Raw genomic sequence first — 23,914 nt, 5'->3', positions numbered from 1 at the left:
ATACATGTGTTTGTTTATGTCAAAAGCAAATACCATGCAAGCCAAACCCAGCATGCTCAGCAAACGCGCGGTGTCGGGTTCACCAGCAGTCATAATTATGATTCATGTCTCAGTAAACAGCCATACATGTATGAGAATGTTTCCTACTGCCTCAAGTGTGGGAAAGTGCAGCAACGTTACATATTGTGTGTGTGTTGGTGCATATACACATTTTGAGCTAAGTATAATTACTCTTGGTGACATACCTCACATGACTAATGAGCGGGATTTGGTTGCGTGGCGTTTAGCTCATTTGTCACAGGATGGTAGGTAAAGCCTCAGTGCGTTCAGCTCCTGTGAAAGGCTGTTGAGCTCGTGCTAAATGCTCATACACTGCTACTGCCTGATTCATTTCCTCTGTTTGACTTGTTGCAAACGGAAATCAATGGAACACCGTCAATTAGCAGAGACGTGTCACATGACATGTAGGGACGCCACACTCGTGTCCTTTTGTCATTGCTGTGGATTAACTCTGCTGTGCACATCTCCAGCCCAGAGCAACAAGGAACATTTCCAACCTACTGTCACATCTGATCTCATGTAGCATCTCACTCAGGGAATCCTGTGTCAACATCCTCACCGTTTCATTGTTGAGCAGATTTACGCTTAATAACTGAAGGCCAGGACAAGACATGTGGACCAATGAAGTCAATACGATTTAATAACCCATCACTGATAGAACACTGTTGTTTATAGCTTAGGAATAAAATTATCTAAGAGGAATAATGGCGAGCTTTTAGCCCATAAAAGAAAATCGACAATAATTTTTTATTCATTAACTTTTAAGACACAAAGTAACGACTACACCTTCATTTAACAGCTAAATATAAACCTGTAGGGATAAAGAAGAATGAAACATTACTGGTAGTTAAAGTTAATGTCAAGGTGTTATCTTGGGTATGCACAGCCTGATCAGTTGTCACCGTGATTAAATTCAACCCCTTCTTTTATATCATTTAAGATTTGCAATTATAGTAATTACTTTGCCACATAAATGGCTTTAGATATGTCCAAGGATTGGAAGAAAATTGATACTGCTGGCCTTTTCTGAACTACATGTCGCCTGTCTGCATCAGCTAAGGGTCCAGATTTCAATGCTGAAAAGCCATAAAATCACATAACATGCCTTTTTCTCATGTACCAAACAGCTTGATTCACACTTAAGATCACAAAACATCAATTCAAATAAATTAATTAAAACTGAAATGATCTTTGAATCTTTTTTTTTTACATTATACATTGTTTTTATTTCCTTATAAAGAGATACATGATTTTTGATTTTAAAATGTCCCACAGTATCCAGTAACTGAATCATAATGACAAAGTAAACAATAAAAATGTTTATATACACCAAACAAACCAATTCAAAAATAGCACTGACCATTACACTACTGGGAAAAATAGCCTGCATATCATCTTGCCAAACATGGGTCTGAACAAATAGGCTGTGCTGCCAGATCTTTTCCACTGTGCTGATGTCAGAGGCCTTGTGTTTGGTAATGGTGACCTTTTAGATAACAGGTGTCATGTATGAAGGTCTATTCGGTCGGGCGGTCTATTGTTACACAGGGGGGGGGGGGGGGGTCCTGGATGTACCAAGGCTAGATAAAAGCCACTGGGTGAGGGTACGGGCGCATGCTTATCATAATGGTTTCTTTGACATGTTGTCTTTTACTAGAGGTCGGAAGGTCATGGGAGAAAAGAGGAGAAAAGGCCGAAACTGAAAGCTCAAAATGTGTCTCACATTTCGAGAACCCTATGAGCCACAGAACACAATCAGGCACAGACATAAGACTTGTTTTGCTTTTTTTTTGGTGTTTTTTTAAGATTCGAAACAAAAGAAGTCCTATGTATTTGGTATAGGACTTTTATAGATGACTTCAAAAACAATGCGTCAGTTGCCTTTTTGACAACAGTGCTGCTATTGCTAGTTAGGGCTGCTGTGTGCTGAGAAAAACATGGAATATAAAGTGTTAATGAAATGAAAAATAATGCCAACAAAGACCCTGACTTTGCACACGTGATAAAGAATCTCAAACAGTGGAAGCACTTGGACTGAAATGGTTAATAGAAGGTCAGTCCATACGTCTGGTGCACAAAGAGTAAAGACTTGTGAAAAAGAAGCATTGACGAACCTTCATATTCCGTTCTACAGAGACGCATCACATCTTTAAAAGGGACAGCAATACATATTTGAGAAGAAGAAAATCATCAAGGTGTAGAGCCACCTTTATTCAGTCATCGTTCATGTATGTAATTTCCATTCAAATGAAAGAACAGCGTCATATTTGTAATGCTAATCCTGCGGGTGTCTAAGTGCTGCGTGTATGTGCAGCAGGTACAATGTGTTGCTCTGTATTCTGCACACATGTTCAATCAGGACGAGGGCTTTGTGGATTCTAATCTCACACTTTGTGATCTCCAGATATCCGGGAGGAGAGGTTTGTGCACTGGAATGTGAGGCAAGTGTTTGTCTCGATGTGACGAGAGGTTCAGCGAGAGATTTACATTTTTCTATTAGAGGAGAAAACAGAGGGACGTGACTCCACAGAATAAGATTAACAACCGTAGTTTGGAAGACTCGTGAAAAAAAAAAAAAAAAAGAAAAAAAAAGAGGCTCATTTCCGTTGCTGATTGTAGATTTTGCAGCAGAATGTTTCAAGTGCCGTGGAGCAAGAGGTCATTGACTTTTTCAGAGAACAGGAATCAAAAGGTACTTCAGGGAAATAATGAATCATTTATAGATGTAAAACCATTGTATAATTATGTCAGTAATTATATGTCGGTACAGTTTCATTGCATAAACCGCACACAGAAAATACACAGGAGGAAGGTAATGTCAAATCTCAAAAATGGCCTGAAACTTTCACTGATTAATGCATTGCAGCATTTCTCCTGAAGAAGAGGTTCACCGTCAATATGTCAACAACAAAGTGTGTAAAGAAGAAGGTCCGACTCTTATTAATCCACATCCACATCCAGGTTAATCTCAGTGCTCAGGTTGAGGTAGAAGAAGGCGTAGACGCAGAGAACAAAGAAGAGGATTGCTGCAATGACAAGGAACGCATCCTGAGGAGGGAAGAAAAAACATTGTAAGTACAGGGTTCAGCTATAGAACTATTTATATACCTGCCTGATCCCTTGTCTGTCTTTACACTTAGGAGAGGCTCTACTTTGTTTGAATGTGTTTGTAACGTCCTGTAATTTTTGTGTTTATTTATTACAGTTATGTCTATATTTGCCAAGTCCCTATTGTCTTTCTTTTCATCTAGATTTGCTGCATTCCTAATGGACTTTAATCAGTCTGACTTTGTGAGGAAGAATTTATTGTTAATCAAAAAAAAAGAAAATAATTTAATATTTAAACTGTAACTTTTGTTTATATTAAGGTCCTTAAAAGACAAATGTATTTATACTAATGTCAGTCATAACACTTTCATTTCAGACTTGAAAGTGAAAGAAAAACATTTTGGCACAATGTCAAAGCTGTTTCCACACTGCTGCAGGTAAACAGAAAAATGCTGTGTCAAACACTTCCTTGTGTACTTACTTCAGTTTGTGATCTTAATGTTTTCTATTCACACACACACTGAAGTGTCAAGACAACAAAAATGTCTTCATCTCCTCTTTCACGTTTTTTTAAACTTTGGTGCATTGCTGGATAAGTGATGACTAAAGAAAAGCGTTTGACCTCTCAGTCAGTGTGAGCGACTGCACACTAGAACACTGTGACTTTGTTTTGTAGTTGTAACTCTTGGACTCCAATCAATCCTTTTTTAATCCAGTCCTGATTCATGTTTGTACGGTCGCTTTACACAGACAGAAACGTGTGTATTGTGCATTTTACGTATATAAATCAGCCTTGTTTGTTTTGTTTTAACATGTTAACAAGCTGTTAATCATATGTCAGTGTTTCCCGTCCATGCCGCAACACAAGACTGGTGTTTTTGAAGCGATTCACACTGAAGAGCTTTTTTTTTTTTTTTTTTAAATTTCTGAAAGCTTTGTTTGCAGCAGCGAGCTACGGGCTGATGAAAGGCCAGAACAGACAAACAGATGCGTTTTCAAATTTACCTGTGTTTGTGTGGAAATGGCTTCAGGCTCTTTAAAAGTAAACCAGGTCTACACAGTAGGTGTTCTCATTCTGATGGACCCATTTGCACATTAATGACACAAACGCTCTCTGCTGCTCTGAGAGATTCACAGTGGGAAATTGTTACCCGATGAAATGATGCGGGTGACACCGACAGCAGACATAATGCACTTATAATAGCATAAATGCTGTATTGTATATATTCATATCATCTGTGTGATGTTTGTTATTGTGTAGTACAAAGTTGAGACAGAGTCTCCCTGACCCTGGGGCTGAGGTACACTGTGCCAGAGTGGATAGACTATTAATTTTGGGTTCTGTAGAATTTGTTTTGTTTCTATTTTTTCCTTGATGGAAAGAGATCCACATACTGTGGAATAAAACTGGTGCCACATCCAAGAAAAACAACCTTTCAAAATGTACAGTTTCACACACTGATCAGCCACAACATTAAAGCCAGTTATTTCAGAAAGCAAGCATTGACTGACCCCAGTATAATCATCTATTCTATCTGCAATCTCCAGCCTCCACAGCTCTCCTGACAGTTTTACTGAGAAGTTAAACTTTCATCAACAAAATGCCCTATTTTTTTTTTTTTTTTTTAAAGATTTTCTATTGGTTAATTGTCAAAAAAAATTCAGGCTTTCCAGAGGAGTGGCATTCAACTTGAAAATGGGAATGTGGAGCGCTCGTTCATTATGTGGCGCTCACACGATTAAAATCTTCATCAGCTGGAGTTTCATTAGGGCCACTCAGAGTATTGAACAATGCCAGTTATTCTTTATCAAGAGAACTCATTAGCAGCAAACTTTCTAATCAACACTGGAGAGCTTGGAGAGCTTTAAAGGAGTGTGGAGTACAGTCTGATTGGAGGTTATTAAAAAAAACAATAATTTGATTTGAACATGGAAATTCGTTTTTAACAAGCAAACTGGGCCACGACAACACAGGTGACATGACAAGTGAATTCAAAACATATGATTTTAGTCATGTACACAAACAGCAGTTTCAATTTCTATTTCTGCGGATATCTATAATTTTATTTTTCTATTCATGGAATCTTTAAGACACTGGAGGGAAAAACTACCTGAACCATGTAAAACTAAATCAGCCTGGAACGTCCCATTATGCTGTGTATTCACAAGTGACGGGCCGAGGTGATACAAGGTTACAGTGAGGGAAAATGACAAACAGAAAAGCAGCAAGCAAGACTAAACAGAAAGAGCTGTGACTGATGTCAAAAGAACAGAAGAAAACAAAACAAAACAAAAAAAAAATATGTGAATGATAATTTGAGAAAACATCAGTTCAGTTATTGCCAAACATAGCAGGCATACGCAGAGACGACTGCAAATTCAACCCACTGGCCAAACTGCAGAGAAAAAAGACAGAATGAAAAACAAGAGTGAGTACGAGAGGGAAAACAAGAGCGAGATAAGGCTTGGCACAAACGAGGGGTGGTGGGGGGCTAATAATAATTCCTCTCTGATGAAGGGGGTGGTGAGGGCGGTGGTGGAGGGGGTGACAATTAAAAGGCGTCACAGCATCCACAGTTATCTGTATACATGTTGTAGTGCCTAGTCATCAGCAGCATTGGTCTTCATTAGCCTCAGCCCACGTTTATCTCCATCCCGACAGCCTCCAAACAGCTTAAAGTCCTCGCTTAATTGGAAAACTTTTAAATTTCATGCACTTTAGTTTCATATATTAACCGCCAGGCTCCCACCGCTTGATTTACTTTTCTATTTTGCCGAGGCCTCAGAGAAAAAAAAAAAAAAGAGAACTGTTACCAAATCACGGTGGCTTGATTGTTTTCTGCTTCTGCTTGTGTTCTCTCGCAGCTTTGAAAAAACATGACAAAGAAAGAAAGTGTTTGTAATTTTGACGAAAATATCGCAGAGAAAATGTTGAGCTTCTGACGTAGGTAAGCATTTCAATCCAGGTTTTTTTTTTCTTTCCCCTCTTTCTTTTCCTCTGCTTCAGGTTTCAAAGAGAAAGAGAACAGCTGGTTACAGTGACTTGTCTATGAAAACAAACTGGAGGGGTTTTGGTGAAAACACTCGAGTGGTAGAAAGCACCTGCACTTGATTGAGATCATTGTTTTCAAGAGTGGCCCACTGTGTTGACTCTTGTCTTGTCTCACAAACACGTTTATGTGCGCACACACACACACACACACACACACACACACACACACACACACACACACACACACACACACACACACACACACACACACACGGACTGAAACCACACAGCCTCTCTGCCCACATTCTGATGGAGACCCCTGGATGGGGCCCAAGCACATCATCATCTTCATCATGTGGCCCTCTTAGCACCGGCGGCAGCTGCAGCACACTCAGCATGCTGGGAGCTGGGTCTCTGTCACCTTGGCGACAAGCCACAGCTCGACAGACATCCCCTCATCTGGTCCGCCTTTTATTCTCCTCCTGGGTTTGTTTGTGTGCGTACGTGTATGTCAGTCTGTGTGCGCCTACGTGCTAAGCAAGAGACTTTCAGTGCGTTCGTGGCTGTATGTGGGTGGCAGGAAAACACAAGCTACAAACAACTGTTGGTGCATTCGGGCTGCGGCTGGAGTCTCATCTGTGATGGTGTCACAGCGACAAATAACCAGCCATCAGGTTATAGTTCAAGACTGGTTACATGAACGTTGCTGATACGTTTTTGGACACTTGGCTCCAGTCCATGATTATTTTCAGTGCAGGTTTTTCTATATTTTTTAAATTAATCATTTTGTCTATAAAATGTCAGAAAATAGCAAAAGGAATGCCTAACACAGATTCCCAGATCCCAAAAATAAATCTTCAGATAACTTGTTTTGCCCAACAAACACACCAAGATTATTCATTTTCTAATCATATAAAATACAGATAAAGAAAATTCTCACATATTAGAGGATGAAAACACATTTTTTTCTTCCTACATGACTTAGAATGATTGATTATTAAAGTTGTTTTTGATGACATTCTGACGATCAAACTAATCAATTAATGGACTAATCATTTCAAATGTAAGTCACCATAACTGCTGTTATCCATACACAGTGTATGCCATTATCAAATTTTGCTAAAAGCCATAAAATACTTTCCCTTTATATCCACTGATTATCTTAAATAACACAAACAGGCCTTTTACATAACTAAAACTCCTTATACAGCTCTGTCCTTCCTTCATGCTTCAGGGACACATTTCTGTGAACAGGAAAAGCCTCATCATCACCGTCACCACTCACCAAGTCTTTTCATGAAGATTATAGTAAATTAAGTGTCAATAAAAAGGTCTACAGAATTGCCATGTGCTGTCTGTCAAACTAAAAAGTGTGAATGAGCCTCATAAACCTAATGGCCAGAACAGATAACAGATCCAGACGTCAGCTTCAGTCGGAGGCTGAAGCAGATGCTACAGACAGAATCTAAGGTTTTCAGCGCAGCATTCTTCACAGTTTATACAGAAACTTTTTCCACTTCAGAGTTTGCTAGCAATAACTCTGGATGGTGCTCAATAATTGCTGCGCTTATTAATCAGAAGTGCTTCTTCAAGATAAAACTTCTTGACACAAGAAATATTAATGGTATAAGCATATTGCTGAATAGAAGAACTTGGGTGGGAAAAGATTAAAAATGCTTGTAATTCTCTGCTAAAACTAAAAAAAAAAAAAAAAAATCCTGTTCTATATGGTCTTCATACAACATACATTCACAAATGACAGCTGGCAGCCTCCATCCTCTGCCAATTCCACATTTTCCCAACTTTCTAGGCGACTAAAAAAGACTGAGGGAAAACAGTGCAGAACTGAACAGAAGGCTAGAAGTGCCAATTAGGCTCGTTTCCTGTGCTACAAGCTAGTGTGCTGGAGCTACTTCGAAGGTGCTTCTTCTTGTCTGAGCAACCTGAGGAGAGACTGTAGCAAGACCTCCTGCCAGTTTCTTCATCTCTGCTGCCGTGACCTGATGTTATCCGTCGTTTAGGGGAGCCGCAGATTCGCATTCAGCCGACCAACGCTAGTTTCATAAACACACCATGACTCGACGTGCGTACAAAAACAGGAACATATACAACAGGTGGCTGGTTTCCGCCACTTCTCAGGTCAACGTTTTTTTTTTTGCAACCCAGACAACTGATCACTGTTGAGGGAACAGAAGTTCTCCCTTTGTCACTCTGTCTTTCCTAGTCTCTCCATCTTTTTCTTTGCCAACTTATCCAGACTGCCCTGCTACTAGGACAGCCCCGAGACAGCCTGCCCTGGTAGCTGCCAGATTCTCTGTGCCCGCATGTCTGCTGGCCCTTTTGAGATGCCAGCTGCATCTGAGACCAGCATTTTAACCGAAGAGAAGAGACGAGAGGATTTACGCATAGAGCAACATGCCTTCATAAACATATAAACCAGTCAAATCATTGCCGGCAACCAAAGGATCAGAGACTGGGGGTGGCGGGGCTTTCTCCTGTCATCACAGAGCTGTGTAAAAATCACAACTTTATATAACGCTAAAAAGGACTCGATGGGAAAGCAAGCGTGACCAAATATCCATTACATCTGGGCTGAATTTCAATCGAACTCAGGGCCAAGAGGTCTAAGTCAGTTTAAAATCCTCGTCCCAGAGGTATTTTTAATCCGACCTCTGAAAATTCCCTCGTCTTGGGCGTGAAAAACCTGAATTATTTATGAGCAATATCAATATTTCAAGATATGGACTAATCTAATTGGATTAAAGACGTGCTTAATGAGGCCGTGCGTGTCTAAGAGATGCATATTTTAAAACCTGACCATTTCACCCAGTGTTTAATCCTCGCTATGATTTGTTCATCTCTGTGTACTACATGCCAACTGAAGCTTAATGAGGAAGTGAAGCCTTTTGGCTTTTGATGTACTGTAAACAGAACCAATTTTCCAATGCCACGAAGGAAAAACAAACAAGCAAAAAATAACAGCGGACATGTCTGAGATATATTTTCTTACAACTGACTTTCACTTAAAAACAACTATGAAAAAAATCACTGAGGGCTTGATTTCATCTGATGGTATTTGCAATTTCAAAGAGGATTTAAAAACCTAAGACTGTAGAATCGCAAGCTATTTCATTGGCAAAAGGAAAACGCTTGAAATAGTAAAAATGTTTGTTGGCAAGCCAAATGAATGAGGTAGAGCATAAACAGCGGTGGCACGTTTGCCAGAGTGATAAACGTGGAGTCATCCATCTTTGCCTGCCCCTAATCGCTGCAGTGTGACAAAGCAGCAGAGAGAGACGCACTTTTCCACCCTGCCAACACCCTCAGCTCCCTTTACTTTCACATCCCCCAACTCTATCATGTCACTTTCTTATTCCTTTTCTCTTTAACAGTCTCTCCATGTCAAATATTTTTAAAAGCAGTGATACAGTGATAAAAAAATTTCAGAATGGACATAATGCTTCATTTCAAGTTTATAACAGCAACAGACTAACAATACAGAGGAGGGAAAAGAGGCCAACAAACAAGCCAATAAACACCATGAGAAAAAAAAAACAAAAAAACACCTTGGAATAAAAAAAGTCAAGTACAAGAACATCAGCCCTCCCACCCCACGGCTCCCATCTCAGAGGAGCGCCATCTAAAAGGTGTTAACGTTTCCTGTTTGAGCCGTGCATCTTAACATCATCCATCCTTTCCATATAAGAGATCATTGGTGTCCAAGTCCGTTCAAATCCCTCCAGTCTGTCACTAAGTATTTGTCAGATTCAGGTGGAGGGCATCACTCAGTGTTGTTTATCCAGGATTTAAAAGTCGGCACATCTTTCTTGTAACACAGTAACAAATAGGAGTAAATTCAGTGTTATAACCATGTATTTCCCTGTGTACGAATCGTTTCCTCAATGTAGGTACAAAGAAGAAGGGACTAAGTGCACATCCCTGCCAGATCTGGGTGTACCAGCCATATGGGGACTGAGTCTTCTAGCTAGGGACTTGGCCAAGATTTTCTGATGTGTGTAATAGTGACATCCACCTGCTCTGAGTCCCTCCCTGTCTTTGATATAAGTATTACAGTTACTTCATTTAATGTCACTGTTAGCATGCGCACTTAAAAAGCCTTCTTATACATGTTCTGTGTTTAAGTTGTTGAACTTTTTTTTTTTTTTTTAAGAAAACTCATTGCATATCCCGTCTGGCCCTTCACTCTCACCAGTTTTTATGCTGTTAACAGTTTTTCTTATTTCCTGACATGTGATTTCTGTCTCCAAGAACTCCCATCTCTCTGAGCTAGTGTGGGCAGTTTACATGTGTAAACAAAACTGTTTCGTAACCTCCGATGATGTGTGGGCTTGAGAACTGTACAATTTTTCATAAAGTTGCTGAAATTTTTGGTTGAGCCCAAGGCTTTGTCTGGGCCCGTTTCTTCATTCGAGTCCAACTTTGTAATATTTTTTTATTCAGAATTTTCTTCATATTTCTTCCTTTTGATTCCTCTGAAACATTGATTGCGCCATTGGTAAACTTCCTACGTCAATACTTCACTCTAAAATTTTACAAGATCTACTGGAGCTAGCGGTGAGTGTGTCCTACCCGCAAATCACTCATCAGCCCCCCCCCCCTTTCTTTTCTGCTTTTAATAGAGAGAGATATCCCACACCTCTATCTCTCTTTCCTTGTCGCACTCCTTTGCTCTTTTACCATCAAATGAATAAGGAAACTCTTGAATGTAAATCCTTCCAGGAATTCATGTTTTAAAAAGCTGTATGTTATATCTTCTTCTATATTGTAGATGTGATCGAGTGTTGTAAACTTTATTCTACAGAGACCCTTCCTTTCCTCAGTGATAGTTTTCAACACTTTTACAGATCTTCAACAGATAGGCAGGGGGGCCACATCACATCATCTCAGATGGATATATACTGTTACCTTTCCCAAAAGACATACAGTAAGTTGTAAAAAGAGCTAAACGTCTTGGATATCAAATGTGATCTAGTGAGGCAGGCTCTCAAACAGACAGGCAGACAGACACACAGACAAATGGAAAGAAGATGGTTGGCAGAAAGACAGACAGGCAGATGGGCCAGAACAGGCAGGCAGACACAGAAGAAGACATGCAGATAACAGACATCAGTAATGTGAAACAGAAAGTAAGTCCAGGAAAGTCTCACCCTGAATCCAGAGGAATTCTTCTTTGCTTCAGCTTTCAGCCGTGTGGCCTTTAAGACAGACTTTGTCTTTTTGTAGTCCTGTTTCCCTGAAAGAGAGAAGAAAATCTAATCACTACACAACCACCTCATTGTCATTTTGAATACCATGTTTTGTTGTGGTATTAAGTTCTGCTGCAATTTCAAAGCCCGGCTTCATTTGCAGTTTTCCTCCATTTATATTTACTCTAAATGACAAGAAGAATAATGCAACTCATGGACAAGTTTGACTGAAGATTCATATGTTTTAACTGAGGCAGTAATGAAGCTCAAAGCCTTCTCAGACTTGTGACTTCTTCTGTACCTTGTAATATTGTCACATGCTTAAATTAATACATGTGAAGATAAATGACGGTTGAATATAGTTCTGAAATTTCACAAGTTCACAAGCTACAATGTTCTGCACATGCATCCAAAATACAGAGCATTTTTCTGGCCTGAGCTGCACACCGTTCACCTGCGCTTAGTTGACTTCCCATGGGCACAAGTCTCAAGGGTGAGTCTTTTGGGCAAACTGGCCACCTGGTGAAGTGTGTGTGTGTGTGTGCGTGTGTGTGTGTGGGATTCACAGGAGGCAGAGCCGCCTGTCTGGGTCTAATTAGAAACAACACACGGCAGGAAAAGGAACTTTGCTAACAATAGGGTGGAAAGGCAACAGCTTGCTGAACAGTGCGTGTGTGTGTGTGTGTTCTTGAACTTCTATATTTGTGAGAACCTAATGTTCAGACTGTGGACATATTACCAAGTCCTTAAAGATGATATTTTTAGGACTTCAGTTACAGGATAGGATTAGACTACGATTAGGGCGAGAGCTGACGGGCTTTGGAATCCATGGATGGTCCTCATGAGGATAGAATAATGTGTGAGAGAGAGAGAGACCAAGCCCCCGGGTCAGCTTAGAGGCTTTCTCAGTTAGTGATGTGACATGCAGAGTTTTTAGTCCCAGCCAATTGAGCCTCATTAACATTGGAAGAGGGAAGGAAGGAGAAAAAAAGCGTCCACATCGCTCTGGAGAGGCTGTGGGAGAGAAAAGACTGAAAATGAGCCAGTGAGACAGGAGGGGCACAGAGTTGTGTTTATATTGTGAGATTCTGAAAACAAACAGACAGAGCTGCATACTACACAAACTGGCTCTTTTTCAACCAACCATCTCACTCCCCTAGCTTCTCTTTTTCTGAGATCTTGCACTCAATTCCTCTCTCTTTCTCCATCCCTCCTGGTCCGGACTCCTCCTCCACCTCCCTCCGACTCAGTGGAGGGCTAATAGAAATGGGGAGCATGTTGCCAGGAGCAGACAGTGAGCTAGTGGGAATTCATTAGGAGGGCCACTGGATGTCTCCTCCACTTGTCAGAAAGTGGAGAGGGGGAAATTTGATTGGAGGGCACCTTAGGTTGTTCTCCATTCACAGAAATGGTGCAAGGACTTTCAGACTGCAAAATGGCTGGTTGTGGTAATGTAAGGCTGCAGGAAGCTACATAAAAACACTACAAGACCAACATCCAACAAAAAAGTGGATAGACAAGGGAATTATCATATCTTAAAGGGAACATGCAGATAACTGTAGAAAATACAGATTTGTAAGCCCTGTTTGTTTAAATGTTAAGCAAGAAAAAAGTTGTACACAGACTTTAAACTGAAGCCCACAAGTCAACTATCTGCACTTTCTGTTTCAATACTAGTTTACTTTGTTTGGCAATCTGTGTCCTCATGGTACCTTTTCTGCAGCAAAAAAGAAAAAAAAAGAAAAATAATATTGCGCACTCAAAACAATATCAGTACTTAAGCAAGCTGGGGTTTAGATTTCAAAGGCAGATTTTTTTTTTCTTCAGCATTTACAGTTTCTCCCACAAACTGCTTCCAAAACATGCACCTGTGCCGTTTTATTCACGCATGGGGATAAACTTGTTCCACGTCTACACGGAGAAATTATGTTTATATGCAACAAATCATCATAACCCGATACACCCATAACCATCTGGTAAGAATCAATACTTAACTGGAGCAAAATCAGAATAATTACACCAAGTAGGAGTATGAATCATTGATATGGAGGAGAAATGCCAAAGAATTACATCTGACTGTGTAAGGTGTTGTAATGTCGTTGTATTACGGCGCTGCACTTATTAGAACCTCATGTTGCCTTTCTCCTGTGGTTTGTTTGCGTGGGTCTGGAGCCTGAACACCCACGCACATGCGCTCACACACACACACACACACACACACACACACACACACACACACACACACACACACACACTGATATTGAACTGGGATTACGAGCACTCCTATTTGTCATTGTAAGGTAGTTTTCTATATGCTCACCATGAATGAATTGGCTCAGGGTGAAAGGTGAGTCATGTTGCCACAGTTACAACATTACATCTTACAAGAGGAGATGCTCAGGTGGCACCTCCAGACACAGCTGCGGTTTCTGCTGATATTGCTGGCACCTTGGACGGTCAGTAAGAAGTGGCTCGGTGTTTTGAGACCAGCACCTGGGCGTGTGCAAATCATGTTTACTTGTTTATGGTTAATGGACCAACAGAATGCTCACACATCCCTCTTCTATTAGAAACTGGACTGAATATGCGGCGTAGGTTATCTATAGTAATGTTTAGAACTGCATAAAAACTACCCACAGGGGTCCCTCAGGGGTTCTCAGCATTGGGGGTGACATCATTGCACAAAAGTCTGTATTGATGAGTCCTCCATTCTCCTTGATCAAGCTTAAATAAATCCTCAGCGTAAGACATCCTGGGCTCCAGCGCACGCTCTTCTTTGAATGCCTTGACTATCGATGATAAGAATCTCCCCTAACAGTCATTGCTGTTCCCCCTGCTGCACTGGTGCTGTAGACACTTTCTGTCACCAATTATCTACCTGCGCTGGGCTACACGCCGTCCTCCCATCCCTCCCTGCTTCTGCCTGCCACGCTGAAAAGGCATCACTGTCCTCCTGTACAGCAACGACAATGCCGTGTCTCAGAGGAACATTAGCCCTTGTAAGGCAGCCTGGAGTGCCTGCTGAGAGGCTTCTCTGAGAGTGCCTTTCATTGAAGTCGTCACTGATTTCATGTCAAGAGGACAAGAGAAAAGTGAGAGTGGCCCTCACCTCCCCACCATTACTGCAGATTCCCTTAAATGTGTTTCAGGTTTTTCATCATTGCGTCATTGCGTTTTTATCTTGAGCTATTGTTCTGTTTAGCATTAAAAGGAGACAGGTAGGGGGTATTAGCTAAAATTAGCCACAGGCTATGTGATTTGTGTGTCACACAATCTGGCCATTAAAATGACTCAAGAAGAGGGGTAGACGTAGCAGTAGAAAATATGTGTGCCGTATACTATTGTTTGAATATACTGCATGTTCACACTCAGTTTAAACAGTGCATTAAACCATTAAATGCGACCCTGCCTTAATAAATCCAGACGTGGAGCAGGGTGAAAACAATGTAGAAAAACACACAAGCTTAAGCAGAAAACACATTATTAACAGGAGCAGTAAATAGACAAAATACAGGACAGTTCGTTCATGGTGAAGAGACGAATGATGGAGGGGAGAAGCAGATCAACTGAATTCCTTTTTAACTACTGACTTTTGTATTGTGGTTTCTTTTAGTGAGAACAGATCAGATGTTGGCCACAAGAAGATAACATTTAGCTTCAACTGAGTAATACTTATTGTTGTTCATTGCTGTTCAACTTATCCATTTCTCCACCAAATTAATGTGCACACTTAAGATATACAGCCAATTGTTTTGTATAAATGTACAACCAAAAATAAAAAAATACAGTTTTTTCAACTTTGTCCATGGATTAATTTTTAAAAATATACAGTGGGGTCCATATGTCAAAATCTCAATTTTGGACCCTATTGTATCTAGGTTCATAAGGTCATGGCAGAGGTGGTTATATAAGAGATGTAAGTATTTGTTGTGCGTTAATATTCTGATGAGTATGACAGGCAGGGAACTATCTGTGAGAGTTTTCGCACCACTGGAGAACCATCACTTGCCTCAGACAGACTCATGATTCCAGCATATTGCACATTTCTAACATTCTACATTTCAGTCATGCATCATGTAATAAAAGACATTTAAACTGATATCTTTCATTACGATTACAAGAAAATTAAAGACCCACTTGCATTCTGTGTCTGGGAAACACACTGTGGCAACTGAAGCTGCTGCCATCTTGTTTAAACCTGTGTCAAGTAACTGGAAAATCAGCTACTGCAACAATAACTTGCTGCTCAAAGCTGAATTACCAACCCAGTATGCCACATCCTGCAGAAACATCTTTAGCTAAGTCCACCTAGCATGGGCCATCAATCAAAAACTCCATGCAGCAGCATTAAGCTTAACAAAGTTGGTGACTGCTTCAGGAAAATCCACCAAAATCTTTGCTTGTTGCTCATCTCCAATGAAGATCAGTGAAACAGATGGAACACGGACTTCTGTGTCAAGCCCTTTATGCTGGCTTGAGAAATGAAATAGTTAAAGGTTTTTAGAGGAGCAGGCATCTTATTAACTTTGCTTGTCCATTCAGTAGCTTCTATTTAATTTGTGCCATTTTTCAAATATGACAAAAAACTGGTGCTTCTCTTTTGGATGCAGATATGTGACCTGAGGTCAGGATACTTCTAAAGAAACGATCCATTATGTAAAGTGTCACATGATTGAATTACAGTAATAACATTTACTACTGTGACAAAAAATCTACTTCTTCTTGTCATTTGACGATCTGCGTAAAATGCAGCCAGTACTGTAATATTCAAAAAGCTCCGGTACATAACTGTCATGAAGGCAACATAACAAACGAGTACACGAGTGTGTCAAGAGAAACACGCCTCATGTCTGAGGAATTCAGTATGTGTGTGAGTGTTTGTGTCTAAGGGGACTATCCTTACTGCATGTGCACTACATGGAGTGTGATGGGGCGATTTGGACAGACAGGCCACCGTCCTGTACTCTCTGAGAATCCTGGGACAATACAGGCAACGCACCTACAGCATGTCTGACAGTTCGTCGAGCTTTGATTTTCCTCTGTGTCTATCTGGCACGGCGGCCAAATAGTCAATGACCACATGGTGCAGATCGCTGGCATCTGCCAGAATGCATGGTAATGGAACTGGAGGGCTGATGCCAGACACATGGGAGATATTTATGCCTTTTCCTTTGCATCATGTCATGGGAGGAGAGGGGAGGCCAAATCTCAGGTGGAGCTTAGACATGCATGGAAAATATGATTACAACTTGACAACAGTCCATTTTTTGCCAGTTTTTCAAAAGGATTTTGCAATTAGTATGCGAGACTTAGAGTGAAGCATTCTAAACAACTAAATGAAGATTGACTGTTATATAAAGAGAAGAGGTAAACTGTACTCTTTTGATGATATACCAAAGCCCAGCCACAGATGTGAGTGAACTATTTCGCCTGCATCTAGATGTATCATATTTAATTGCAAGACAGACAATTTGCTAAGTGAAATCTTCTTTACAATGTGAAATGATGCATTCTAAAGCCAATATTTTTCCAATGTGCCAGTCTGCACTTGAAGATTTAGGTGTCTTTATCTGTGCAGACAATTTTCCCTTGCTTGTTCAGTGGGCAGCAGCAGAGTGACCACTTGCACTTCCATGTAAGAACACTAAAGCTTTGCCTCTCCAGAGGGCAGCTTGGTGCAGTCAATTATAACAGGCTTAATAATGGTATTTTAAAAGAGTGTCAGCAGTGGCCCCTTGATGGCCATCTGACATGACAAAAGCACTCCAGCAGAGATGATGGTACAGCTCAACAACCAGCCTGGACTACTGCTGATGCGCCATGAATAAGTCACCCTATTACGATTTCAAATTACCATGTGTGGCCCATTCCAGCTCTCAGAAGACCCAGCCCCATGCTATCTTTGAAGACTTCATTTTCCTCTCCAATGTCTTTTTCCCCCTCTCTGCTTTCCACCTTTGCTGTTAAACAGTGGTTCACTGAAATTGCCTGATGGCCATTCTTTTCAAAAAGGAAGGGAAAATGGTAGAAATTGAGGGTTTGGAAGGAGGCGGCGGAAGAGAGAGGACCAAAGTGTCCCTGACACCTCTGTTACATATTTTTGAATTGATGAGATGTGCTCAAAAAGAAAAACACTAAATGGGAAGGAAAAAGGAAAAAACAAGATTTCTGCGCCCCTGGTAAGGGATGTGACAGTGGGAGATGAGCTTGTTATGTTATGTCTGTCTCTCATTTGTTGAACCCGCCGGGTTTTACACAATGGCAGGCGGTTAAGGGATATCTGCAGGCTAAATAATCCGATTCTTCTGTCCAAATATGAAAACATATGCAACCATTGCGCTGCTTTATGAGACCCCAGCTCCTTTAGAGTAAATAAATAAATAAAAAATAGGGAAATATCTCAACAGGCTATCTTGTGCTTGAGAAAGACAAATATAGTGATGTCTGTGAGTTTAACAATTTTTCTTTTTTAATCTTGGCAAATACCATGAGAAAAAAAACAAAACAAAAAAACAGCATATGATACAAAAACCACTATATGAAAGTGATAAGAAGGTGCAAAATCAAAAACATGCACCAACAGAATACATGTAGGCTAAGAGACCGTCTCATGAGCCTTGTTAACACTACAGTACAACCAGGAAATATAAAACCTGGGATAATCAGAGGCTGTGAATCACCAGGGGCCAACAAACAGCCATCCACCGGGAGGAAGGGGACCAGAACAATGTCATACTTGACACGAGGTAGTTAGCTAGCCGGCTGGCAGGCTGACTGACTGGCTGGCTGCCTTGCTGGTTGGCTGCACAAACTGTGGTCTATCTGTCAGGTAGCCGGCAATCCAGGAGATTGTGGAGGTGTCTACCTGCATATTCTGTTAAAGGCACTTAGACGTCAAAGAAGATGATTCCCACAGTGCTGCCTGCTTCATCCAGGTGAGAAAGGGCTCGTTGAAGCAGGTAGATGATGGCCTCCTACCTGAGGGTGATAGGCAAACTACAGGGGGTCTACTGAGGTTCTGCTCACCTGAGGTCTGAGACGGACCCACTCCATGAGGTGTTCAATGCTATATGATCTGGCAGGCCCATGTGAACATGAAAGAAATTGTTTTATATTGGGTGATTTACCAGTCACAGAACTTAATAAAGCAATGCATTTTTAGCATTTTTGCAAACAAGACAAGAACAGTATAGAAAGAAGCCAGTTCCCTCATTAATACAGGTATCTTTTTTTCCACTTCTCTAGCCAAGAAAACAACTTGAGGGCTTCTGAAACCCTCTCAAGAGGGTTATTTGGATGCAGGGATAACACATCTAAAAAGGTAGCTAGCAGAGTTTCAGAATCCTCCTAATTAATGTTCACCTTGGATTTCTGATCAAAAAAAATCGTAGGTCTCTTTAACATCGAGCGGCAAATTGGATACGAAAGGCCAAAAGATAAGGTTCTGTCATGTGCTCAACAAGCCATTGTTGCAGAGTGTCTCTTCTGGGAGGAAATGTAAGTGGACAAGGTAAATATTAAACCATCTGGGATCTCCCCTTTCATATACAACCTCATCCCTGAACATGTGCTCAATGAATCCCTCTGGTGCACTCTTCTTCTTGCGTTGTGGTTGCGTGGATGATCGACTGATGAGATCAACTGTTGTTGTTCTCCAGACTTAAAAATCTTAGTCACACTTATAACTTTAGTCTTCAGGCCTGAGGAACTGAATGACGTTTAAAAAAAAAAAAAAAAAAAAAAAAAAAAAAAAAAACCTTAGTCGTAGTCAAACAGGAAGTTTAAACTAAAATGTGAAATGTAAGAGGACAACCTCTGAAACCTGTTTCTGAGACTTCTCCTGGCCAGAGGAGTCACCATGGATACACTTGGCCTTCATAAAAATCCAGTGTTAGTTTTGTAACTTTCATCATCTGGATTGTGTCGCTCTCTTCACCTCATTCTCTAAAGCTGTGATTGTTGCCATCTCTATGAAGGAACTCATTCTCTTCTGGGTCTGGGTGAGGATCCTCATTGATCAAGACCAATACCAGACCTTTAGTGAGAGACTCACTACATTTTTTGATCTGAAATCGGGCACCTTTTGTATCTAACAAAGACTACTTAGCTGCATTTCATGTGCACAATGTACCTCTCCTGGGATTTGAAGTAGAAACTTTAAGCCTGTGTGTTTGCGTCACTCATAGCTGCACACAATTATCCAGCTTTGCCATTGGCGACCTTTTGGTTTTGCTCCACAAGAGGAAAACAAAAACAAAAAGACATGATATGAGCTGTGATCTTCAAGCAACCACAGCTGGCATGCTGAAGGGGACCGAACTTTTGATTGATACCGACCATATTGCCTTAGTTAGGCCTTTTTGATGTAAGGGGAAGGATGGGGAAACAAAGTACCGCAGGATTAGAGCAGTATTTAACTTTGACAAAACAGCTTCTGACGTGATATCAGAGGGGGCAGTGTTTTAAGCAGAATTTGCTGTCCGTCAGTAATGTGACCTCAGACGCTGCTTGTTCATGTCTATGTGTAATTACTTCCACAGCATGTATACTGGTTCTAATCCAGCCAGTCTGGGTTTAAGTTTCTTTTCAATCCAATACAAATTGGAAAAGTTTCCAGGGCTGTGAAAAGAAACTATGCTAATTCTTACATAGCCAGTGTCGCTAAAGGTTTTCAATAGAGGTGAGCTGTTGAGCAGTTTGGGATCTACACTCACGAGTTTCACTGCAACACATGCTTGTTTTTAATGAGCGCTGAGTTGATTACTGTGTTGTGGTTACGATTGCTCACACGAAGCAGTGAGTAATGATTTTTGTTGAAATGCAGTTACACAACCAGTCGAAGACCAATCTCAACTGTCAAAAAGCATTATGAACAAATTACCAGACTTTATTGTTTTAATTGCCTGTTAATATATTGATTATCTTTTTGATTAAACTGTCAGTCAAATAGTACTCTGCTATATTAAAGGCAGATGCCCAAAGAATTTCTTTAAAGTTACGAAACAATAAAGCAATCTGAGCATTTATTAGCATCTGTTTCCAACCAATGTCAAAACATCAATATATTGCTACTTGATTTGATTACATAATTTACTATTGATCAATAAATTGATTAACCAGCGCTAGGATGACAGGAGACTCACCAATCTGCTTTCGGTACTGATCAACTGGTAATCCGGTCGCACTGGCATCCTTCTTCCCCATTTTCCCTCCTCAGCCTGACAAGACAAAGAGGAAAAACAACCTTCAGAGTGAGAGAAATTTCACAGCTGGGTCTCAGTGTTACACCTGATCATTTAGTTTAATCAAATACGGATATAGCTCCATTCCTGTTACTGTAGTCTGAGATAACTTGTGAAATCTGTAGCAAGGATTCAAGTTAATACACAATCATATATGGAGAAGAGTAGTCAGTTTTGATCAGGCAGATGGTTTATCTTACACATACATCTGCTAGACATAATTAAATTCATTCTCACCACCTTCCATGTGTGTTATGTTCACAGTATGTGCACTTCCTATCCATCTCATTTAGTCTAACGCCATTTCCCTTCACACCATGAGCTCTCTCTTTGATTACCGTGACAGCTCACAGGGACGTAAAGAGAAAGAGTTAGGAATAATATAAATAGTATCCTCAGGTTCCACGTGTAACTAACCAAGTGTGTGACTATGCTTGTGTAACAGAATAAATGCCAGGTAGTAGGGCTGTGCATTTATGCCAAAGCATGTGCGTGTATAGATGTACACTCACCAGATATAACCAGGTCTGTATAATACTATTCTTTACAAAGTGCCAAAACTCACTGTGTGTGTTTCTTGCATCCATCCAACATCCTTGTTTCTCAGTGAGCACTCTGCTCTAAATTCCAGACAGGCTCCCTCACAACACACTGCATCAATCAATAGTGTAGCCTTTTGTTTAAAATAGTGGAAAAAGCAAGTATGAGTCGTGGGGCAGGACGTTGTTATGATGATACTGAAATCTCTAACACGTTCACCGGCCAAAAGATGCGAGGATAATTAAAAAGGAAACATTCACACCTACCCATATGTTTAGACAAATAATGCTACACATATATCATGCTGTGTTAATCTAATGATAATTGATTATCAGTCGAAAAAAAAAAAGTCAACATGTGACAGAAAGAAAAATGTGTAAGCAGGTGTGCACAGGGGAGAAGTGAGAGGTGAATACGAAAGGAAAAAAGTATCTATGTGCATCCAAGAAGAACAAGAGCGGTGGAGAGTCTAGAGGTGCAACCGGGGAATAGAGGAAAGAGACTGAATTAGCATGTTCAAGGAGCGTGGCTGGCTGCCTGTGCTGACTGATACCTTCTCATGGGAGACTGCTGCTGCTGCCGCCTTGGGAAACCTGAATTTTACCTTACACCAAAAACACTGTTTTCACCTACATTTCAAACACTGTTAGTGCCAGCAGAAAAGGAGGATGTATGCACGGCTATTGTTCTCCGGCAGCTGGAAACCACAGTCAGCAAATTAAAGGAAGTGAGAGGGGGACAAAAGGAAGGGAGGAAATTGTTCAAATGTAATGCTTACAGATGGACACAGTGGGCTCTCAAAGTTGCCAACTATGTGTTACTGTGCAGCAGCGTCACAATGTTATTATAAACTGCCAAAAATAACACATTTGAAGCCTCTGTCATCACCTTCTCGGAAACATCTACATGTGTTACAGTATATTTTGAATTTGCAGCTGTGGATATAAAAAGCAAGGAAACGTGCTGACTATTGGAAAAAATTTCTAAGCATAGTGACAAATGTATTGTTTGTGCTGATAAAATAATAATTTCCTATCTATTTTTGTAGCTTACAAGAGATAGATGACAAGAGGAATGTAAGGCATTCTAGTCATTAAGAGTGTTAGACATAATCCCACTTTACTGGAGATCTAAACTAGGCCTAGCAAGAATGATATTTTTTAAACAATGGCTTTTGGTGATTAAAATGATCAGTTCCACAGTATCAAGGTGCACTGCGATTCACAAGTTAATTTAAGGGTGAATTTATCCTGCTGAGTAAAATGTGTTAAGTCACAAATTAGTTTTTATTTGCTGCATGCATATGGCTACACACCTAAGCTTCAGTTTAGAAAATTAGTTTCAAATATCCACAAGACTGCATAGAAAGTCTAGAGACCAGGTATGCAAAACAGTTTCCCTCAAGACTTAATACCAGAGGGCGTGTGGACAAAACAGAAAACAGGACTGTGAAGTAACACTGGGTGAAAGTAAACTTGGTGTTTATTAGGTCCACCTCACTAAAAGTCTGATGCAGCAGTCCTGCATTAAATTCTACCTTCATGAAGGTTATAATATTCGGTTATTAATGAAACAGTTTTAGTGTTTATTTGGACTTTGTTTTAGAAGCTGCAGTTTGTGGTGCTCCAGCTTCTCCAATGTGAATAAATACTGTTTTTTTTTCTTTTCTGATTTATATCATATCTTCGGGGACTGGACTATGATCAGAAAAAAGGGGAGCAAAAAAACGTCACACTGGGCTCTGGAAACCTGTCAGTTTTCTGAGTCCACACACTGTTGTGTTGAGTTGTATAACATTTTATCAAGAGGTGTTTGTCTACCCTCATTGAAATTAATGGGCGGAAAAAAATATTTCAAACACTTATTTTAATACCACTAAAACAGTTTCAACAAAAAACTAAACATTATAGGCAGCCTTTTATTAATGAGGATTTGTTTTAGGACAGATATGTAAGGCTGCATCAGTTTCAGCTAGATGGACGTAATAAAATGGGAACTGTCTGTACATGCAACTTTTAAACAATGCTTGGTGTTTTGGGGAATAGAGCTCTCAATCTGTTGGCATTGTGTAAAATGATTCTACTATTGACAAACTATCAGGGTTTTTTTTTTTAATCCACTCTACATGCATTTGGGCTTTTACCTTTCTCTGCAGACCAGAACATGGAGAAGGATTTTTTTTTTTTCAGAAATCACATGTTAAATTAGCAGAACTGTTATATTATCCTCTGAGCGAAGTCTTATTCAACACAACAGACCGTAAAACATTCAAGTGTAGATGTAATTCACGAGAGGCAGCCTTCAGTCATTGTATTCACGAACATACTTACACTGTCGTTGTTTATTGAGAGAAGACGTCGCTTAGTAGAGGTGTTTCTGCATCACGAGACGTCTGACTGCTGTACGTGGACACGCAGTGTCGGGTTTTTATTGGACTTTCATCTGATTTTCGCCAAAATGCCAACACACCACTTCTTCCTGCTGATAGTTCCTGGTTTATACGTCAACGTCGACGACTGACGGACTTCTCATCCAATCACAGACGGGTATGTGACAAGTGGACCAATAGGACAAAGACTGTGCGGGACGGTCAGACATAAACAGTGGACGAGCACAAGAGCTGTTGATAGTCTGGACACTCCCACTCATCTCAGGACACAAAACCTCCTGAATCACGAGGTGGTTGTAGTTATGCAGATATAGTGCATAAATAAGAAGGGTAGATAAATGAGTTGTTCTAGACGTTATGAATCAAGACAGTTTTCAAGAAAATTATGATATGTAGTGAAAATTATCAAAGAGTTATTCAAGATAATATAAAGCTA

General features: G+C 40.4%; 1 protein-coding gene across 1 annotated transcript; it reads right to left on the bottom strand.

The window, feature by feature from the left end:
- Nucleotides 1–785: 785 nt before the first annotated feature.
- On the bottom strand, nt 786–23,589 carry triqk (triple QxxK/R motif containing). The gene is made up of 4 exons (XM_056400068.1): nt 23,420–23,589; nt 20,451–20,525; nt 11,269–11,354; nt 786–3,108 (listed from the first exon to the last, which is right to left on the bottom strand). Exons 2-4 carry the CDS (start codon nt 20,509–20,511, stop codon nt 3,001–3,003), a joined length of 255 nt encoding a protein of 84 aa, XP_056256043.1. The 5' UTR covers nt 20,512–20,525; nt 23,420–23,589; the 3' UTR covers nt 786–3,000.
- Between the last annotated feature and the right edge of the window lie 325 nt (nt 23,590–23,914).

Source organism: Seriola aureovittata, chromosome 16 (assembly GCF_021018895.1).
Source record: "Seriola aureovittata isolate HTS-2021-v1 ecotype China chromosome 16, ASM2101889v1, whole genome shotgun sequence".
NCBI lineage: Eukaryota > Metazoa > Chordata > Actinopteri > Carangiformes > Carangidae > Seriola > Seriola aureovittata.
The sequence above is the reverse complement of the archived record's forward strand: the minus strand, read 5'-3'. Positions and strand labels throughout refer to the sequence as shown.